Source organism: Manacus vitellinus, unplaced genomic scaffold, assembly GCF_001715985.3.
Source record: "Manacus vitellinus isolate BGI_N305 unplaced genomic scaffold, ASM171598v3 scaffold_70_pilon, whole genome shotgun sequence".
NCBI lineage: Eukaryota > Metazoa > Chordata > Aves > Passeriformes > Pipridae > Manacus > Manacus vitellinus.
In genome coordinates, this window is record NW_021940754.1 from 2,050,544 (window position 1) to 2,072,879 (window position 22,336).

General features: G+C 42.5%; 1 protein-coding gene across 3 annotated transcripts in view; it reads left to right on the forward strand.

The window, feature by feature from the left end:
- Window positions 1-22,098, forward strand: part of VPS54 (VPS54 subunit of GARP complex) — a 47,321-nt gene extending 25,223 nt beyond the window's left edge. For all 3 annotated transcript variants that reach the window (XM_008929020.3, XM_018084407.2, XM_018084408.1), the window contains 14 exons: window positions 1,148-1,203; window positions 3,054-3,150; window positions 3,627-3,964; window positions 5,502-5,631; window positions 5,886-6,067; window positions 6,784-6,896; window positions 8,221-8,284; window positions 10,255-10,360; window positions 13,959-14,046; window positions 15,014-15,135; window positions 15,243-15,323; window positions 18,605-18,712; window positions 19,628-19,722; window positions 21,644-22,098. In XM_008929020.3, the coding sequence (XP_008927268.1) occupies window positions 1,148-1,203; window positions 3,054-3,150; window positions 3,627-3,964; window positions 5,502-5,631; window positions 5,886-6,067; window positions 6,784-6,896; window positions 8,221-8,284; window positions 10,255-10,360; window positions 13,959-14,046; window positions 15,014-15,135; window positions 15,243-15,323; window positions 18,605-18,712; window positions 19,628-19,722; window positions 21,644-21,749 (1,686 nt within the window). In that variant the 3' untranslated portion in view covers window positions 21,750-22,098. The remainder of the gene's footprint in view (window positions 1-1,147; window positions 1,204-3,053; window positions 3,151-3,626; window positions 3,965-5,501; window positions 5,632-5,885; window positions 6,068-6,783; window positions 6,897-8,220; window positions 8,285-10,254; window positions 10,361-13,958; window positions 14,047-15,013; window positions 15,136-15,242; window positions 15,324-18,604; window positions 18,713-19,627; window positions 19,723-21,643) is intronic.
- Window positions 22,099-22,336: the final 238 nt, after the last annotated feature.

Below are 22,336 nucleotides of genomic sequence, written 5' to 3' on the forward strand. Positions count from 1 at the left end.
GGTCTGATGTGCTGTGAGCTCCCTCTGACTTGTATCTGGGAGCTAGGTGAGATAGGTGCTGGGTTTGCCATCTCCTGTCCTCATAGTATGTAGTCTGCTGTCCACAGCTGCATTGTGAACTGGGTTGGGAACCTAGTTTGGAATTATTTTTTTAATATTGTTATTTGAAGGTTTTTGTTTTAAGCTAGAATTGGCTCTCCCAATCCCCTTCACATTGCAGTTGTTCTACTGGGAATATTTGTCTTCATGTTGAATTTTTTTGGGTGTCACCTCTGCTTAAAAATAGGCAAAGTTTAATCAACTTGCACTGTAAATTTCTGTTGAATAAGGAAAATAAGACAGGACTGGAGTATTTCTATGTGGTTTGTGCAACACTTTTGTGTTGTGGCCCATTGTCTCATCTCTTAGGGATACTTTTCCTTAATGAAGAAAACTGTTTTCCTTCCCACACCTCAAATGTGCTTCCTCTTCAAATGCATTGTTGGGCTGTTTTGGTCAGTGCTTTTTAGAAGCTGTTTATGGCCAGGCAGGTGAAAGGGCAGAGGTTTGTAAGCACTGAACAGACAGTTCACACACAGTTCAAGGGCAAAGTGTGTTCTTGAAGAACAACACACCTGTTGTTCTGCAGGTGTACTGACCACCATTACTCAAAACACAGGTAAAATCTGTGATGGCAGCCCTCAGTCACCATTGGGATTGTACATATTTGTTAAAGGCAAGATGAGTTCACATGTTGCCTTTTGTGACTCATTTGTTCAGATTATTGATTGGCATTTGGGAGAAAACACCTTTTTTGGTCTGAATGGAGCTGATTTGTACCTTGGGCTTACAAGTAGTGTGAAAACAGATCAGTGAAATGGCTGTAAAACAATAGATGTGTTTGGAATGAAAACAGATTGTTCTGGAGACCTGAAGAAACTGGCTAGTTTTGTGTGTACCAGGTGCTTTTGGGGGTTTCTTTTGGTTTTTTTGTCATTTGTTTGTAGAGAAACAAGTTGTTAAAGTGATACAAATGTGTCTTTATTTTGTTATTTTACTTTACCTTATTTAACTTGAGGATTGTTGTGTATGTTATGAAACTCAGCAGTGGTTAGAAAGAAGCTAAGATCTTTTTTTGTTCTGTTTTTTCCCCCTTAAAATTTGACAGTGTGTGGTTAATACGGTATCGCAGATAGAAGAAATAGATACAGAAGTGGTTGTTAAGTAAGTATGCAGCCAGATTTTTCTTTTTTTTTTGGTGGTGGGTGGGGATAGGATGTTTTTTAGCACAGATAAATTTACTGTTCTAATTTTTGCTTAAATTTCCCTATAATTAAGGATTACCCTTCTCTTTCATCTTAAACCTCTGCTTCTGTCTGCCTCTGTGTGGATACTGTGTTCCCCTTCTCATTCAGATTCTAATGTTACCTTAAATTTAACTTTAAAATAAATAATAAAATTCTGTGAATCTCACTACATGAACCATATATCTCTTAAATATATATCCACTTGAAAGCATTCCCTGTTGCCATAATCCTGGATTTTATATTAAGACGTGTCAGTAGTTTCAGTTCCTCCTGTGTGATTAAGAACAGGAACTATCCAGAGATGAGACCAGACAGCTTCAGTCTTAGAAATGGTCCGTCAGGAACCTCACAAAACCCAGTAAAGGCAAATGCCATGGCAGAGATGGAGATGGAGCCAGGCTCCTCTCAGAGGTGTGCAGGGGAAGGACAAGGGGCAATGGGTGCAAGACGAAAGATGAGAAAGGCCAGAAAAATCTGTTCCCTATAAGGATGGTCAAACACTGGAATAGGGACCCAGAGAAATGTGTTCTGGGACATGGTCAGGCTTTAACTGGGCAGGGCCCAGAGCAACCCAGTCTAGTTGGACCTGCCTTGAGCAGGGCTTGGCCAAAGGGGCTCCAGAGGCGCCGGGCTCCAGAGGCGCCGGGTCCTCCAGAGGCGCCGGGCTCAGAGGCGCCGGCCTCCAGAGGCGCCGGGCTCCAGAGGCGCCGGCTCACAGAAGGCGGCTCACAGAGGGCGGGTCCAGAGGCGCGGGCTGAGAGGCGCGGGCTCCAGAGGCGCGGGCACTCCCAGAGCGCCGGGCCTCCAGAAGGCGCCGGCTCCAGAAGGGGGCCGGGCGCCAGAGGCGCGCGGGATTCCAGGAGGCCGGGCTCCAGAAGGCCCATGGGCTTCCAGAGGCCCCCGGGCTCCAGAGGCCCCGGGCTCCAGAGGCCACGGGCTCCAGAGCAGGCTCCGGGCTCCAGAGGCCCGGGCTCCAGAGGCCCCGGGCTCCAGAGGCCCCGGGCTCCAGAGGCCCTGCCAGCTTCTGTTTTTTCCGTGGCTTTATGATTCACTTGACTCAGCAAAGTGTTACCCCAAGATAATAAAAATAGTCCAGCTGATAAAGCAAAGTGAGTGGCAGAATCTACATGGGATTCATGTCCAGATTCGGAAAAGACTGGGCACAGGGTCATTTTTAAACATTGGATATTTGGTCACTATTCTCCAGTGTTTACTATTCTGCTGTTGGGTCCTAACTGTGTATTACAGGGTTTAACTTTTGTTCTGTCAATGACTTTTCTGCCCTTTGCCACAAACAGCTGACTTGTACTTTAATAGCAGAAGTGGTCTCATTGCAATGCCACAAAATGAGCTTAATAACACAGCTTTTGTAACACTTACAAAATATTTTCATTTAATTTTTTTTGTGATTTTTGTTTTCCTCCCACATGATTTGTGAAAGTGTTATTAACCCCCCTCTCCCTTGTTGGTAACACATACTTATGCCAGGGAAAAGTACATTATGCTTAGGAAAGAAAATAAATGGTAAATATGAAGCTTTCATTTTTTTATAGTGTTGTCTCATTTTGTATCCCTCCTTTCCCATTCCACTTACATGACTGTTGTTCAGGTAATGTCTGTTGTTCTGCCAGATAGAAGTCTGTATAGTTTTCCCTATATTTAAAATTTACAATTCAAGTTAGAGCATGTGGTTTTTTTCCTTTATGTGCCAGTAGGCATCATGGCCAGCAAACAGTTGCTATTTGCTGAATACTACTCTTTTTTTAGGCTTGCAGACCAGATGAGGATGATGAATTTTCCTCAGTGGTTTGATTTACTGAAGAATATTTTTTCTAAGTTCACAATCTTCCTCAAGAGAATAAAGGTAAGACATTCATTTACAAAGAACTTTACATAGTTCAGGCATGAAAGGGAATGAAGTTACTTTCCATTTGGAGTCTTAAGGTGTTGGTTTTGCTTGTAGAGTTCAAACTTCTGATTGAAAGAGGGAGAGGTGAATATTGGCATCCAGGGCAAAAATGATTAGTGCTAACAAAGGGAGCAGTGGCAAAGAGATAATACCTCTTTTTGCATGATTACATCTATTTTAGGCTGCTAGGGATTAGGACAGAACTTTTGTATGTGTTAGATTGGTGAAAGAAACCTCATTCTCAGAAACATCTGATATTGGTTCCCATCAGACGGATGGGTCTGCCTCCGAATACTAATTACACAATAGAAAATAAAGCCAGGATTTAGTTTAATTTTGTGGGTAAAAGAAAATCTCTTCCTAGCACAAGCTTGTGGCACAGGGTTTTGTTATAGGGTTTTTTTTGTAATAAAAGTTATATTTTATTCTAGGCAACGTTAAATACTATCCGTAGCGTGGTTTTCTTGGTTCTAGACAAGAACCAAAAAAACAGAGACCTGGAGGACACCTTACAAAAGAACTCTGCCAAGGAGAGCTTGGTGGACACCGAAGTGGCTTATCTGACCCACGAGGGCATGTTCATAAGCGATGCGTTCGGCGAAGGGGAGCTCCCGGCCGGAGCGGCTGACACTACCTCTCAAAGGAACACCTCCCCAAACAGTGAGCCCTGCAGCAGCGACTCGGTCTCTGAACCCGAGTGCACGACCGATTCCTCATCCAGCAAGGAGCAGACATCCTCTTCTGTTACTCCAGGAGGAGTAGAGATGATGTAAGTGAACGCGGTGCCCGTCTCCGCTTTGCAGCAATGGCAGGAACAAGGTGTGAGGTGCAGGCAGGTATTTCTAATGTTACAGTACAAAAATTGACTTTGGAGGAAAGTACTTTTTAGGTAGGTGTAGTGAACCTCCGCCATCGCCCCTAGAGGCTGCCATCAGAGTGCACTGCTTCCAGCTCACCTTTGTTTCATTTATTTGCCTTGTTTTCACCTCTGTGTGTAGGTGGTACAGGGGCTGTCACTTGTTCCTTCTCCATAGGCTCTTCTGGGGAGGCCACTTTTGTAGAGAGCAGGAGAGATGCAAGTCCAGCCTACATGAAAGACAGATTGCCGTCCCTTTAGCAGGCAAAATCATCTCTGTTCCCTGTCCATGCTCCCTATGGCAGTTTATGTTGTTTTTTTTTTTAAGCTGGCTTCATGGAATGCACCTTGATAAATTCTAGAGAAAAACCTCCTGTTTGTCGTTAATCATTTGACTTGCATACTTAAATAAATAAACCCATCTCAATGCTTTGGTTCCATAAGCAGTGCTGCCCTGAGGTGCTCCAGACTCCAGAGGTGTAACCTTTTGGCATCCTTTTGTGCATGCCTTATGGCAGAAGAGAAATTAAATGTGAAGAGGAGTCCAGGGCTACAGGGAAGAGGGGAGAGAGGGAAAGAGGTTGGATCCAAACTAGTCTGGAGCAGTTTGCCAAATGTGCTAAAAATACACCACTCAGCTAGAGCTCTTGAGGAGCAAAGTTGTTTCTGCAGCTGGTTGCATAACTTCATTCTAAAATGAAGTTGCTTTATCCCTCTTCTGTTTTTTATTGCACCTTTGCTCTATGTTTGGAGCAGGTTAATAAAAATACACAGAACAGTGTTAGCCCAGTTGCTGCTCCATAGTGTCCCAAGTTTTCTCTCTCCTCTCATACTGTCAGTCCCTTGAGCTGGACCAGAAGATTGTGATCTTCACTAGTGACATGAGCAGTGAACGGCAGAGCTGAGCTACTTGCTGACCTCAAAACAGTAGATAAGTCATACAAGCTTTTTAAAAACAACCAACTTAAGAACCTGAAGTCTAAAGAGCTCATAGAACGACAGCCTGTGGAGTAAGGTTGGGGGGAGTGCCAAATATCTATATTTTAGGCCTTACACTTTCATCAGGAGAGAAATGCTGTATTTTATCTGTCATATGCTTTGTGATCCTCAAGTGTTACAGGAGCTAGGTAAATTTTAGCTCAGTAAATGTCAATTTTATTTATTGTATTAGTAATGACTGTATCCGATTTCCTCTTAGACCATTCATAGCAATTAGAATGTGGATTCAAAAAAGAAAAGGATGGGCAGTTATGCATTTCCTCACTACAGGGACTGACATGACATTGACAGCAGCTTAGAAGATCCCATATGTACAAAGTGACTTTAGTGATTAATTGACTGTCTGCATTTGACAGTCACTGCAAGGCTCTTTCCTCCTTCAACCTGTGTGCAGAAATACTGATTTTTTTCTATAAACTGATACTCAGTCTACTGGTTCTGTCATTTGTAGGATTGGTGATGACATGAAGCTGACTGACCTGGAACTAGTCAGGCTGGCAAACAATATTCAGGAGTTACTTTATAATGCCTCTGATATCTGCCATGATCGTTCGGTCAAGTTCCTCATGGCAAGAGCAAAGGTAAGGAGCATGGATCAGACTGCTGGTGGTGTCTCATTCTTAATGGGAATTTGCTCCCAGGGTTTTGAAATGGCACTCACGATGGGAGTACGGTAACTGCAATCTACCTTGTCTGTCCCATATAGGGTTAAATGATGTGCCTCTTAAAATACTAGTAACCCTCAGATGCTGACTAGTTACTTCTTTACATCTCTGATTTTTTAAATTTTTTTTGTGGTGTTTTGTCTCCTTACAATGTTTTTCTTTGCATATAGGATGGCTTCCTAGAGAAACTGAATTCCAACGAGTTTGTTACTCTCTCTCGCTTGATGGAAGGCTTTATCTTAGATACTGAGCAGATCTGTGGCAAGAAGAGTATGTCCTTACGAGGAGCACTTCAGAGTCAAGCCAACAGATTTGTGAATAGATTTCATGAGGAGAGAAAGACAAAACTAAGGTATTTCTGGGTAGAAGATCTTTATTGTTCTTCCATGGATGATTTTGTCAATTGTATGCCAGCCAAACACAATCTTTTGTTACCTAGAGCACTAGTAAGCCTGTTATACTTAAGAGCAGGGGGTGAAAAAACTGTGTTAAACCCCAATTATTTCTAAGTGGTTTAGACTTTTACTGTTTTTGTAACTTGATTTCCTCAAGCTGTATTCTGCAATACTGTTCTAAGGACAGTAATGGCTACAGAAAGTACACAAGACTAACATTGAAGAGCCACATGGCTTTGTCTCAGAAGTTTAAGAATAATTCACTTTCAACTGTTTTCTAAAACAAAAAAGATAAAACTAAACCACTTGGGGAACATGCATCAAGTCTCTTTGCTTTCGTCCATCAAAAGCCGTAAAAATTGAAGTATTGTATTTGCACATTGCTTCATGGACAATGATCTCATGAAGACCTTTATTGCCTAGTGTAGTTTTTTGGTCCCTATGACAGATGGAATGAACAAACTGTGAGATCTCTAGACCAATACAGTGTTGTTCTGTTTTGTTGCTGCCCGTTGTTGGACACCTCCTTCTGATGAAGATGACTAGCACAATGTTCTGGGACAGTAGCTTTTTAAAAATTGTTGTAGTTTTGATTCCACAGCATTACAGGCAGGAGAATCATCAATACAAGGCTTTTCTTTCTCAGCCTCCTCTCTTTTGTGTTTATAACCAGCCTGCTTTTGGACAATGAGCGCTGGAAGCAAGCTGAAGTTCCCGCGGAGTTTCAGGACCTTGTCGATTCAGTGTCAGATGGCAGAATTTCTCTCCCTGAAAAAAAACCAGCAGGTGTGTATCTTGCAGAACTACTGTGAAATGAATTTATTATCAGCAAATTCTTCTAGTGAGTGCTGATGGACATATTGTGATGCCACTCTTGATCTGCATTTGCTCACTGTCTTCTGGGGGCATCAGAAGGACATTGATGTCTATTTTCTTTTTTTTTATTATTATTATTAATATTATTTTTGTCTCTTACTGGTGTTGAAACTTCTTGTCCTGACCTTGACAAATTATTTATTTACTTCTTGAAAACACCCAGAAGTGTTAGCACAGGGAGGGAACTGCCTCTTTATATTATACAAGTATTCCCAGTGTAGAGGCTTACAGTCTTTGCACAAATTTGGTCTTTTCCGAGAACAAACCATTGAAGAATTGCCAGGGACTGAGGAGCTCAGTGCATGTGCTCAGCCCCCCTTGTGTGAAACAAAGCTTGCTCCTTGCCACTGCTTCATCTACCAGTTCCAATGAAAGGCAGCATGCCATGTGGCTGCTCATGGAAGGGAAAACTCACGTTCATTCAATTATTTACCTTGCCATAGAAACCTCATTTGACCTCAGAGAAGTCACTTTTTCTCCTCGTGCCCTATTTCCCCATGTGTGCCGTGGGAATACTTAATGTGTTCTTACCTCATGGGGAAACTCATCCAATATTGCAGTGAGGGATGTGTGTGAACATCTAGAAGAGGAAGAAAACATACAGAGGGGGAGAAAAATGGCCATAGATTAGAAGAAAGAAAGTACAGTGATGTCTTGGTAGAGAAACCCTTCCAAAAGGAATATAAAAAAACAGATACAGAGAGTGTGTTAGTAATAATCTCTCTAATTATGGAACACAACACCAAAATACATTTGTCAACCATTGCTCTTAAAATAACCTCTTGCAGCTCCCTTCAGGCAGATAATTTAGCATGAAAAACTGCATCAGTAAGAGCTTCTATGAAGCCTGAAGAAGTGATTTGAAGCTAAAATATTAATATACACAGCAAATGACTTGAGAATGTATAGTAGAAAACCTAGTGACTTTTTCTGCTTTTCTTCTTCTATTTGTAACCTGTTGTACTTGGGGTTTCTAAGACCATAGTGACTGTGGGACATTGTGGAATTTTTGACCTAAAATCACAGCAGATAATAATGTAACTTTTTGGGTTGTAGTAATTATGATGGGCGATCAAGTATCTAATTAATATTGTAAAAAAAGAGCAGTGTTCCAAAGACTGATTGTGGGTTTTTTCAAACTTTAACAGGTGAACATTGCATTTTTATAAATAACATTTTTTGCCCTTGTTTTTGGTTGAACTCACTCCTTTTCCTGTCTCGCTAAAATGTCTAGCTACTGAAGAAAGAAAGCCAGCTGAATTCCTTATTGTTGAAGGACAAAAATATGCAACAGTTGGGTAAGATGCACACTTTTCTCTTAGCAGTGGGTTAGTTGGCAAGAACTTCTGAGTAGAACTGTGATGAATGCTAACAGCTTTAGCAATCTTATTTAAATTGGAAATCCCTCTCCTTTCACAGACTAGTTTCTCTTTAGTTCCCAAACAGTTATAAAAGCTCTTCTGTGCATTAAAATGCTGGTTTTCCTCTGAATGACTTGGCTGAAATTTATGATTTTATTTGAATGGTCTTTTCCATTATTTCATGAAAACACATAATTGTGAAAATACACGTTTGTCTTCGTAGCACACGGTTATTTCTTATGTAGTCCAAGTATCTCTGGCAAAAATCATAGGTTCCTGGAATAGTTTGGGATGGAAGGGACTTTCAAAGGTCATCTAGCCCACCCTTCCTGCAATAAGCAGGGACACCTTCCACTAAACCAGGCTGCTGAGAGCCCTGTCCAACCTGACCTTGAATGTTCCAGGGATGGGTCACCCTCAGGGCAGCCTCTGCCAGTGTTTCACCACCCTCATTGTAAAAAATTCCTTCCTTATATCTAGTCTGAATCTACCCTCCTTTGCTTTAAAACTATTATTACTCCTCGTCCTGTCACCACAGGACCTACTGAGAAGTTTGTCCCCATCTTTCCTATAAACCCACTGAAAAGCTGCAGTAAGGTCTCCCTGGAGCCCTCTTCTCCAGGCTGAACAGCACCAAAATACATGAGTCCGCTACTGAAAAATTGCTTCTCTTATTCAGAAGGAGAAATGGGCCATCTCAGAAGCTGCATACACTGTTTCTTGGCATCCTGGTTACTTTGAATTGGAAAGTAATTTCTTAGAGCTGGTTATATCAAAGACATTTTAAAATACACGGTACATACTTCTTTCATTTAAAAGCATGCTGTGTTTCCAAAGACTGTGAGGCTTAGGCATTAAATAATGCATGAAAGTGTTTTTTGGGGGAGGGAGTAAAACCTGGAAGATCTCACTCCCCAGAGTCCTCACATCAATTTACCCATACTTAAAAAAGTTGTGATGTGCAGAATGTCTTGGACCAGCTGTCATTTTATGAGTTGCTTCATGATGATGCATCGTTGTTCAGTAAGAAGCAGAAGCTGTGGCTGAGAACTTCTGTGCCAGCCAGCTGATATCACTGCAAAAGAGCATTTCAGGTCGTGTGGGAGCATTGCTTTAAAGGATAAAATTTACCTAATATATGATGTGTTTGATGATCCATCTCTGCTCATTTGAAACTTGTTACTTTTAGCTCTGTGAAGCAATTGTGAGCCTCATGGTGCAAATATTTGTTTCAGTTCTGCACACTTTTACGTGCAGTTTCATTGTATTTAATCAAATAAAAGGCATTCGTCAAAAATGCCTTGATGTTCACAAAGCATTCTTCAGGTGTGTATTTTCAGCTGACTTTTCATCATCTCTCTGCACTCTACTGCCTAAAGGAAGAAAGACATTTAACTCTTTGAAATGTTATAATATCTACTCTGAACATTTGATCTCACCTCAGTTTTCCTGCCTTCTGTGTATTTGAATTCAAAGGAGCATGCCTGCTCTATGTGGAGCCTTCGTAATTCCATCCAGTAGCTCCCAAATTCTCCAGTGCTTGCTGGCTTCAGGGGAAATTACAGGTGTTCAGCATCTTCAGATATTTGGTGTTATTTCTTCACAGCTGCTTTCTCTGTTTGTGACTCCTTAGAATTTATTACTTGCTTTTTCAGAGATTTTTCTCTGATATAAAATACTTTTTTTCCACACGCTTCCCTTTGGAATGAGTATTCATTATAACTATCTTTATGTATGCCTTCTTTTATATTTTACTTTTACTTCACATTAGTTAGTGGGTTTATTCAATGCTATAATCTCTAGCATTGGGTAGCTTTCTATCAACATGACTGGCCTGTGTTTGATTTTTTTTTTTCAGCATCTTCTGTGCCCTGAGATGACATATTTGGCTGTTTCCTCTCTTGTAGGACAGTATTGCTGCTAATAAGAATAATCCTTGAGTACTGCCAGTGTGTGGATAACATTCCTTCCATCACCACTGACATGCTGACCCGCCTGTCTGATTTACTGAAGGTATGACTCAGGATGCACCACCTGTGCTAAGCAGGGGCAGTCAGGGTGGACAAATGTCTTACTCTCTGTAATGCCCCTGGGTTTTTATAATTTCATATAAATTATCTAGAAATCATTGTGTTTTCTACTGTGCCATAAGGAAGCCTTTTAAGTCAAAGGCATTAAAGATACAATTTGTTGTGGGAATTAACTCTGGGAGGGCTGTCTTTCCTCTTGGTCACCTGGAATGTTGGAAATCCCATCTAGCAGTATTTGTCACAGCTGCCTGTCCATCTACACCAACCACCCAGGCTGTGGGTGTATGATTAATGCTGCTGAAGAAAAAGCAGGTTGATCCCAGATGCCACAGAAATATATCTTTATTGAGGAAGGAAAACAAGTCCCTTGGTTTTTTACAAGTCAGTAGAAGCATGAAAAATAGTATGGGATGAAGCTTCTGTTGTAAAATGTAAAGATGATAAAACACCAGGACCTCTTTCTCATTTATTTCTCACTAGAGAAGGGGAAAGCTGGTGAAGCCCAGATACTGCAAGGTAATATTTGTAAACAACAATAAAAGGAGCACATTAATGCACCTTAAAACTATCATATATATATATATATATATATATATATATATATATGCACACACATACATCCATATCTGTATAGGCTCCAAAGCCTAGCAGTTAATTTATGTCAAGACTTTCCCTTGTGCCTTTACCCACAAAGGTTATATCAGGTATTAGAGTTCTGAACATGAACATAATCAATAAAAGATAACCAGATTCTACTTTCCAGAAGTATATTTTACTTTTGTAGATGCCAGGGAAGGGGAAACACACTCAGGGAGATGGACCTTTAAATAATTTTCCTGTTGGTAGTTCTTATTTGAATAACCAGATGCAGGAACACTCCTCCCTGCAATTGTCATTCAGATTCATCTACAAACCTTCCCCTTTAAAACCACTATCCAAGGCAGATCAGTCTCTTTGGGCCTGCCCCTCTTCACCTCTCCTTCTCCAGCTGCTGCTTCTCTCAAAAATTGCAGCACCCTTTCACAGGCAGGTAGAATAGCAGCAGATGTCTCAAAACTTGACAAGATTTGCATCTCTGTTTTACTTCCCTGTCCTTACCTTATCTTGTAGCTCTGCCATTTGTGCTTTACTTCTTTGTGTTCAAACATCATGTGCAGTTTAATTATTGTATTTCCTATCTGTCAGCAAGGTGCCATCAATTGGAGAAACGTCAAGAACAGCTAGCAGAAACAAAAGCTCATTTATTACACTTTGAACAAAATAGAGCCACTCGAGATGTCCTGGCAGGTCACTACGCTCTTTGTTTGACAACAGTCAGAGCTACCAAACTGTGAGGGTAGCAAGAGCTAGACTTTGTTGTGGTGGAAAATGGAAAGTGTTCCATTTCAAGGTATTGAAATTCCAGGCAGTTTTGAACTGTGGCTGCAACCTGAGTGAAATGACACCAGTGTATGAGCAAAATCATAGAAACATTTAGATTGGAAAAGACCTCTAAGATCAATCGAGTCCAGTCACTAACTGAAGATTGCCAAGTCTGCCACTAAACCGTGTTCTCAAGTGCCACATCTACACGTCTTTTAAATACCTCCAATGATGGTGACTCAACCACTGTCCTGGGCAAGCCTGTTCCAGTGACAACCCTTCCAGTGAAGAGATTTTCCCTAATATCCAAACTAGACCTTCCCGGTGCAAATTGAGGCTATTTCCTCTTATGCTGTCACTTATTGCTTGGGAGAAAAGATCAACCTCCACCTGGCTACACCCTCCTTTCAGGGAAGTTGTAGAGATCAATAAGGTCCCACCTGAGCCTCCTTTTGTCCAGGCTGAGCCACCCCCCACCTCCCTGAGCTTCTCCTCATCAGACTTGTGCTCCCAGACTCTTCCCCAGCTCTGTTGCCCTGGAGTGGACTACACTCCAGCATCTCTGTGTCTATCTTGTTGGGAGGGGCCCAAAACTGAACACACATAGTTGTAATTAATGGATTGTTTAGATGGTGCAGACAAGAGAAGGCTTGTGGCCGCGTGCTGGGCGCAGAAATGCTTTCCTCCCAGCAGGCACAAGGAGGGGGTGTTGCTCTTTTGCTGTTTCAGAACTGCTGCTTCCTCACTGCTCTGTCTGCAACAGGCGATCTGGGAACAGCATCATGCCCACAGAAGGCGGGGGAGAGTGCGTGTGTCCATCGTCCTTTACAGCCAGAGTTTTTAATGGTCTGCCTCACAGTTAACACTAACCTGAGCTAAATATCTCAGAGGAGCTTAGGCTGTGTGAGACACATCTGTCTTCGGCTCAGTGGTTCTACTTCTAAAGTCCACCCAGAGGTGTAAGAAAAGGTCTTGCTTTTCCAGAGGAGGAGATGAAGTGAATGTCAGACAGTTTCAGGGCCTGACCTCTGTCTGAGAGCAGGGTAGGTATTGCCTCTCTCAGGTCAGGGGCCACATGTAGCTCTGGTTCATTTGTGGTATGAGGTCTGCTCTTCTGGCCCTGGATACACCACTGGCAGCCCAGAGCTGGGGGTGTGGGGTTCATGGTGTGTTCTCTGTGGGCCTGCGTTTTGTGACTGACTCCAGGCAGTAGCCAGAAAAATTATTTCTTCTTTTTACCCAAGGAACGCTTGAAATTTTGGGGTTGCTCTTGTATTATCATGAAGCAAGACCTGTGAAGCAGGATTGTACCCCCCTAAAAAAAGGAGGTCTGTGTGAGGGAGATCCTGTGTGTTGCAGACACAAGCTGCAGGGCAACCTTGTCACCATTTCTTCTGAATCTTTAGGTGTATGAGAAAGGGTCAGCTCTGTGTAAGTTTTGCCTCCCAATTTCCAGCCCAGTGTCAATAGACAAACATGTTTAAACATGAGCCCTGGGACTTCTGCTTTCCATTCAGTGCAGGGACAAGAACAATGGCTCTTCTACTGCCTCACCCTGGCCAGTCTGGAATATCTGGTGTCTCAAGCTGGGTGATGAAGCAGAATTCCAATATAAGGCAGAAGATGCTGACAGAAATTGTCTTACTATCCAGAGATTTGGGTGGCCTATCAGAGTGTTTTACACATCTACTGAAGAAAACTGGCAAGATCCTTACCCTTTTCCCCATCCAAGGTCCTGGTTTGAGAATTCTGTTTTATAGATTTGTAGTACGAGGCTGTTCTTGTTACAGCTTGCAAAGGAAGGCTGAACGTGGTGAGTCTGCAGCAAATCTGTCTTGCTGCTTTCTTTCACTCGGAGAGAAGCCTCACCTAAAGGTCTCTTAGAGAAGCAGAAACTAGTCCTTGCATTGAAATCACTGGGTATCAGTGTTTTTAAAAGCAATATTTCTGCTTCCCATTGCTGAAGCACTGCCTTGAGTGCTTTACCATAAGCTGAGTCAAAAAACACTGAACCAGTGACTACTGAGAGTGGTAAAAAAGTTCCTTTTTAATTAGTTGTCATGGACTCCTCTGGAGTAAGAAATATGTGAACTCTGGAACTGGCTTTCATAATAATTGTCTTATCTTGCAAAATTCCGTTGATGGTATTTCTAAACTGTGGTTATGTATAGTTGATAAAGAGTCAGCATGCATTTTCACTGTCTTTTTCTTTCTCACAGTATTTCAACTCTAGAAGTTGCCAACTAGTGCTTGGAGCTGGTGCATTACAAGTTGTTGGTTTGAAAACAATCACTACAAAAAACCTAGGTATGGATTTCTATATTTAAGAGGTCAAAGCTTGTTCTTCTGCCTGTTAAACCAAAATGCGAAAAAAACCCCTGAACATTTATGATGTTGTGTTTGAGTTTTGGTGCCGTGCATGGACACAGAGGGTGATAAGACCTTGCTGGTTACCTGCCTGGACTGCTTTGGCTGCTCAGAAGGCCTGGGAGAACCGGGTGCCCTGTTCCATGCTGCAGAAGAGTCTTGACACGCTATTCCAGACCTCCAGTTTTAAACTGTCTCCTGAAATTAAGAGCCTTTGACTGATGGGTTGAAGCAGGTGTCTGAACTTACAGTTCCCATGTTTCAGGGTGTCCTGATTAGCAGTCTGCCTTTCCCTTTTGGAAAGGGAACAGCTTGAGGAGAATGAGTTGAGAGGCTGCCCCCCGAGGGGCTGTGGGCTCCAGCTGGGTCAGGTTTTTGCTGCAGAACGCTTGGCCAGTGTGGTGACCGTATGTCACACTGTGTGTCCTCCTACTGGCTCAGGCCTTGTTGGACTCAGGATAAGCTCAGATTTGCAGATCCTGTTGGCACTGCAGCAGAAGCAGGTTCAGGACATGTCAGCACTGGCAGGGCAGAGTGTTTCTGTACACCACAGCAGAAGAAACGTTGATGCCTTGAGAATGTGATTCCTACGGTTAGGTGGATGATGAGTCAGGTCTTCTGAGATCTCTCCAATGTCTGTGTGTGCCCAGGGCTCAAAATCTCAAGTAAACACTTAAAGCCTCTGGGAAAATTAGTTCCTTATCCCATATCTTTCTGAAGCTGGGTGTGAATAGCCAGGTACCAGTCTGGCATCTTCACTGGGTGGGGTTTCCCAGTGGAAACAAACAGACTAACAAAGAAGTGATAAATTGTGTCCGATCTGTCATTTATGTTAAAGGAGATACAGTCCATACAAAATTACTCTTCCTGTGCAATAATTACATTATTTTTCTTTCTGAATTTACAGCCCTTTCTTCACGTTGCCTACAGCTCATTGTACACTACATTCCCATTATCAGGGCTCATTTTGAAGCTCGACTGCAGCCGAAGCAGTTTAGCATGCTCAGGCATTTTGACCACATTACAAAGGTAATTCTTGTGGCATTTCCTAATTAAACACAAAGTTCTGCTTTTCAACTGTACTCTGAAGAATATGAATGCCATTAGAAAATGAAACCTACTTTCTTCCCTTACAGGATTATCACGACCACATAGCTGAAATTTCAGCAAAGCTCGTTGCCATAATGGATAGCTTATTTGACAAACTATTATCCAAGGTAATGATTTATGGAAATAATTATATACTCTCTAAATTGCAATTGGAAGTCTCGCTGTATGCAGCCTAGATGTTTCAAATGGAGTCTTAAACTTTCCTAATCAGGACTTGTTTGAACTTCTTTAAACTGTGTAAACAGAAAGCTCTGTGCTGTTCTCACGAACATATTTTGTGTTAGCATTTGCCACTGGGGCATCAATCACACAAAAAATAAATTTTCCATTGACTCCTTCAGCAGGAAGAGAAATGCTTTGGCTGGCACAGATGCTCAGGTGTTCAGGAGCTGAAGTGCTCTCCTACCACTGACAGTTCTTGTCTGCGGCCAGGCTCAGCAAGTCCCGTTTTCTGCTCTTTCCAGTGGTGCCTCTTTGGAAGTGGGGAGGGTGGCATTTCCAGCAGCTGAGGAAACAGCAAAAAAAATGCTGAGGAAGAAGAGTTTTTGGAAGGGAAGGACCAGCCCATCTGTTGGGCTGCAGGCCTGGGGACTGGAGGTCTGTGCTCAGCAGTTCCTGCTCTGCAGCAGCATTAGTAGCTGTCCCATGAATTGCTCTTAGTGTATTTTGCTTTTTGAACACTCCTCAGTGGTTCAGTCTGGTCCTGGGCTGGATCTACTCACTGTGACTCATGTTAGGGTGGGATACATTGAGAGATCTCCCCAGGATGGGACCTCCTGGGCCCACGGATCTGACAGATAAAGTACACAAGCTGTTAAAGCTTAGTACTGTGCTTTGGATCTTATGGTCCTTGGGGGAAAAAAAAAAAGCTGTTTCATGAGAGAAATAAATTAATTCTTTAGTGACAGATTTGATTGATAGGCCTGGGCTCATGAGGAGCACGGGAGCACAGGTGGGGGACAGGCTGATAAGAGCTGCAGCAAGGCAGCTGTAGCAGGCAGCATTTCTGTCTTCCTTTCTGTTTCTGTTATTTTATGTTGTGCTTTTTCATTTCATCTGTTTCTTTTGTCTATCAAATAGTGCTACCTAAATTTAGAGGAGGAAAAAAAAAAGGCCAAAAGCATTAAAGTTGGGATTCCCTGCCCCTGTTGTGTTTACTTTTTTAAAAATGTGTTTATGCTCTTTTCTGAAGACAAAAATGGACTGCTGCTTTTTTGGGGGTTTTATTCCCCATAAAAATAGCTGTCCTGTGAATTAACATAGCTTTTTGGCCACTTTACCCTATATCTCTTGAGAGTAGAAGACAAATGCAGGTATTTACATCATTGATACCAAACAAGTTAGCCCACAACAAACCAGTAACACAGTTTATGTTCTTGATGACAGTTAGTAAGAACTCATCCCTTCCTGTCCTTCCATCTTTACAGCCCATTCTCCCCTTGGGAGCTGGCACAAGTTATAAACTGCGAGTATTTCTGTCCTTTAGAGCTCTTAAGGGCTTGAGTGACAGTGCTTGGCCCACATGAATGCAACCCACAGAGTCCAGGAGCAAAGGACACCACGTGTTGATTTGCCACCATTCCCACCATACCCCATCATCTGACTCATCTCGTTCCTGAAATAATGAAATCTGAAGGCTGTGAAGTGCATAAACCCAGGAAATTTGCAAATGGGCATGTCAGTACAGCCGTGTCAGTGTGTTCTTGGGGTTTATGTTTTTCTGAGAGTCCTGTGCATAAAATGGTCACCTGCCTTGGGGTGAACCAGTCAGTGAGTTCCACAGCAGTGGGTGTCCGGCACACTTTGAAACCAGGAATTGCATGATCCTGCTTTTTAGGAGACAGACAGTTTGGTGCAGCAGACAGGAGATACCAGGAGACCTGGCACTTGGGTAACATGAGCAAGTTAGTTCTGAGTTTCCAGGCTATGCTTTCCCCTGGGAGCTCCATGGAATGTCCTCACCCAGTGCCAATGTGTGGAGGAGGTTCAGCTGTCTGTTATCCTTGACAGGAAGATAAAACAGGAATGGGGATATTGAACAGTGGAAATAATATAATTAAAGAATGGAAAAGGCTCATTTGTTTCCATGAATAAGTGTTCACAGAGAAAACCCAGTGTGAGTTCTGAGCTCTCTTGGAGCTTGGTGTCTTGTGACTGTTTGGACAGAAGAGCAGTGAATTTTTTGTCTGATCCCTCGTGGTGTTACATGCTATTGACCTCAGCTGGAGATAAAATGGCCAGCACCTTGCAGGGTTTCTTCCTGGGGCTGCTGCTTTTCCCTGTGCCCATGAAGAGTTTGTTCTGGCTGTAGTCATGTAAGAGCCTGCCAGTTCCCTCTGGCTTTACAATGTGCTGGGAAGTTGGAAACAATTTCTTGCTTAACTTCCTTGTCTCGAGGCATGATCCTGCATGCTGGGTGGTTGTCCCTTGGAGCAGTAAGCACTATTTTTCTGCTACTTGTCCTGTCAAAATTAGGTCAACGGTTTGGCTTTACCGTAAAGATTTTCTTAAAACTCCTCATTTCTTTTTCTCCTGTCAAGATAAACTTTGTTCTCTTTTGCAATTCGGGCCAGCAGAAGAGCAAGCATTTCCTCCAATCTGTTTGTAAATTAGGTAGTTGTAATGATTTGGTTCTTCACTGAATTGTGCAAGGCTCTGTGGGGAAGTGTCACTGTTCCAAAGATGACCTGCCAGTGTGTCACCTGGTCCTTTGCTGGCACAGCCTCTCCAACTAGAATTGCAGAGCTTGTTTCACTGTTCCTGGGAGAGGATTTCAGTGTTTCTGAAATCCTGGTCAGATCTTCCCTGTCCAGAGTAGAGACATAAGCATTTTGTTCCCTTTTAGCAAATCTCTTGCCATCTGGTGTTTCCTAGTGGATTTCAGGCACTAGGAGAAGGGATGTTTTTTACTTTGCTTTCCAAGGTATTTCTGCAACACTTTTGTGTGGTTTTTGTTTGGTGGTGTGGTTGCAATTTTTTATGGCCAATGATGAGTTTTTAGGAGTTTCCATTTCTTGATGGTTTCCTTTCCTTGATTATTCACAAATTTGGATATATGTGATCCTATAGAAGTAGTTTTCCCTCATGAGTTACTCGAGGGGCATGTTTCTCAGAGGTAGAAGTCCTTGTCTGTCATTGACTCATCCCAATCTGAAGGAGAGGGCCAACTGCATTGGGGTGGCTGGCACAGAGATTATTCTCTCCGCATCTGTAATTCATGGCTGGCTCAGTTCATGCCCAGTGACTGTTTTAATTTGTGATGTGCTAAATGAACTTTGATTCTTGATGTCATTAGCACAGCAGAGCTTCAGGTGGCTGTTGGGAACTCTCCTATATAAACCATTTGAAAGTCGTAGGAAGGAGTAACTGGTTGTGTGTTTATTTCCAGTATGAAGTGAAAGCTCCTGTTCCTTCAGCATGCTTCAGGAATATCTGCAAGCAAATGGCAAAGATGCATGAAGCTATATATGATCTCCTTCCTGAGGAGCAAACTCAGGTGAATGTTATTTTTGAGCCTCATCTAACACCTCATTTGCAAATGTACATGAACTCAGTAACAAGAGGGACTTTGTGTGTGGAGAGGGGAATTCTTTTTTGAGTGTTTGTGAAACCCACACGTTAAAGGGCTTGGCAGCAGTCATGCAGACAGCTTGGGCTGAACTGAGGGAAGTGTTTGGATGTGTAGGGAGATGAGACACACAGAAAGAACAGATTTCAGTATTTTGAGCTGCCTTTTAATGTCCAGAGAGGACAATCTTCAATTCAGGAATTAGTGCTGAAATTCTACACAAATTGCAACACTTTAGGGCTCAAGTACAGCCCTTTCAGAGGATAATTCTGTAATGCTCAAAAGCAGTGGCTTCCAAAAGTCCCTAAATGTGTTATGCACCCAAATTGTACCAGATGTCCTTTTCCAGTATTTTGCTGCAGTTATTGCTACTGCAGAGTTGCAAAGGACAGAAAGGACTGATCCAGTCATTGAATACACCAAGTTGTCATTTCTTTTTCACATTAGATTAAATGGTCCCTTCAAACTGTTTTTCATATTTTTTTCTTGGAAAAACCACTTTAAGTGGTTCTAGTACAGGAAAGAGATTTTTTTTTTTATCTTCTAGCCTTCATACCAGTTGTTAGATTCTTCAAACAGATAAGAAAAGTTCATGCTCCTAAGAATGTGCAACACAAAATTAGTAAGGGAGGGTATGCTCTGGTCCTGTGTGTTACAAATCGTATGTTGGCCAGAAAGATGAGGAGGCCAAAGGACTGGCAGAAGGAAAAAAACAAATCACATGAGTTGCAAAAACAAACCCAAAAGTTAGTGACTGAAGGTGCTGGCAGCGTATTTCCTCTCTGGAGGCAGTGATGCAAGCACAGGGACAGATCCTTACTCTGGTGCTGTGGTTTCTTGTAGATGTTGTTTTTACGAATCAACGCAAGCTACAAGCTCCACCTGAAGAGGCAACTGGCCCACCTCAACGTGGTCAATGATGGAGGACCTCTAAATGGGTATGTTGGGGCACTCTTCTTTTTTTACTGCTCAAATAATCAGGCATCGTCTCCTGCAAGAAAGTCGTGATTGCAGAATGCAGCCACGCTCCGTGTTGTAGTATGTCAGGTTTGGAGCTTTCTTACAGTAAAGGACATGACTTGTGCTGTTCCACAGTAGGTAGGAGTGCAGTCCACCTGGTAACAGGTTGGGAGGTGGACTTTGTCAGACTGGAAAACTGCTGTAGGTTCCTCAGTTCATGGATTGCTTTTTCTCCTTTTGTGTGACAGCAGCAGACACAGTTTAATTCACATGAATTACGTGATTCCCGAAGCAGTTTAGAAACGTGGATGGTGACTCATGGCACTGGCAAAGTAAAAATAGGAAAAAACAGCATTTCATCTGTGCAGTGAACAGCTGCTCTACAGAAATGGTTTTTACAGCAGAACTAGATTTGAAACAGAGCTCTTCCCCTTTCCTGCTCCAGCCCAACCCTCCATCCCCAAGCAGGTCAGTGGTGCTTCTCCTGAGGGTGCCTGGCTGTGCCTGATGTCCCCACCTCCCAGGAAAGCCTACAGCCTTTTGCAGGCTGAAATGGTGGGGTTTATATAATCATTCTTAATGACCTCAGGGGGGTTATGTGGTGTTTGCAGTGTAGTAAGGGTGAAATTCAGTTGGCCTACTCATGTGCAAGAAGAGATTGTCTTAGGTTGAAGAAGTCAGAGAAGGAAGTTAATGTTTCAAAGGTCGCTGGAGTGAGTTTTGTTCCTGTCCAATTTGTCCTGGTTTGTCCTGCTTGTGTGTATTCTCCTGTGAGATAGTATTCCTCTGTGAGAGGGTTTATCTGAAATGGTTCTCTGTACTTGGTGTGTATTCACAAGGTGACATCCTGTTGCCTTTGGTACTTAATAAAGGTATTTGTGGGGTGAGGCCACTGCAGCCCCACTGAAGTGAGAGCACCTGGAGTGTGTTTGGGGTGTTTCACACTCAGATTTGCAGTCCCAAACACTGAGCTGTGCTGTCTTCATCCTGTGCTGTCGGGTTTGTTTGATACTTGTGGTCGGGTGGATTAAATGAATCCCTTTTTGACAGGAGGGTTGGGGCAGGTGTTCTGGTGACATGCTGGGGTGTATTTCCCAGCAGGCAGAAGGTCTCAGCTGGCCCAGGAACTGTGATGGCAGCAGTTCTTACCTCAGACACAGCTCTCTGGGAGCACATAGTCGGGGCTGTTTGAGAACATCAAACACTGGATGTCACTCGCTGCTGTTCCAGCAGTCTTCATTGACCGAGTTTTTAACATGGTTTTCTGATCCTCCTTCTGTTTTAAACTGCTTGTTTCTGTAGTAAATAGTAAAAATCCAGTTCTGTGACTCCTGCTTAAGTTTTTAATATGAAAATACAACTTGTGTTCCTGCATCTTGCTAGCTAGAAGCATCATGACTCCTGATGTTTCAAAAATGTTTGAGGGATTTTAATTCTGTATAAACTGTTACAAACAATGTAGCTGTTACTTTTTACATTATCCTTAGCATCATTACCCTCTAAAATACAGAAGTTAATGTTGCAATAATTAATATTCTTAGTTTCAGTGGAATTGGGAGTTCAAATCTAGATAAGCCTGGGATTACAGCAAGAGAATAGAAGTTTTAAATGCCTAATTCCTGCTGAGTTTTCTGAACTCGTGGTTTGATCTCCCTTCCCTAGAACTAGTTTTATGCCCAGCAGTAATCCTGTTATGGATGATCACTGCTGTAAAATAAACCACAGCCATAGCATTGAGTTTTGAACTGATACTTAAAATGTCTAATCCAGGCCTAGGATTTGAACATGTATTGTAGTAATTGTGTGCCAAAGTCCTAAACAAACCCTGGCTATTTGTCTGAGCACTCCAGGTGGATGGGAGGGGGTCTGATTCTAATCTTGTCATGTGTTTCACTGCAGGCTGGTTACTTCAGATGTAGCTTTTTACACTGGAAACCTTCAAGCTCTGAAAGGCCTTAACAACTTAGACCTAAACATGGCTGAAATCTGGGAGCAGAAGAGGTGATAATCCACTGGGAGCAGTCACTTGGTTCTGACAACAGACTGACTTTCTTCTAAGCAGCGTGACAACGGTGAGGTGAATACTTGAGCCCAGATTCCAAGAAAGGGCACGACTGATAGTCAGGGGAGCTAGACTCAGAAGGAGCTGCAGGGAGTGATCCTTCCAGTGTCCTTCAGCAAGAAACAAGTGATCAGCTGTCTGTGCAATGTTTTTTCATTCTCTCTGGAAACAGACTCAGGTTTCTTTGGACCAAATCCAAAAGAACACATAGCTGTAACACAGCTGTAGTTGTCTAGAATGCTCTGTATATCTTTATATTAAAAAGATGCTTTGCATTTCTTCTAGTGCAATGAAATTCACATGGTGTCCCACCTTATTTAATGATGGTACAATATAAAAATCTCGCAGTTGGAACTCTGTAGAAAATGTTTTTCTCTATGAAACTATGCTGTTCTAAAATTTATTTTTTTACAGAACTTTATATAAATAAATGTCTTTTGATTGCTTGCATATAGGATTCAGCTTTGTTAGGGAGCAGTCCTGTTCGAGGGGATTGCTCACAGCTGGGCTCCAACCTGCCATCTGAAGGC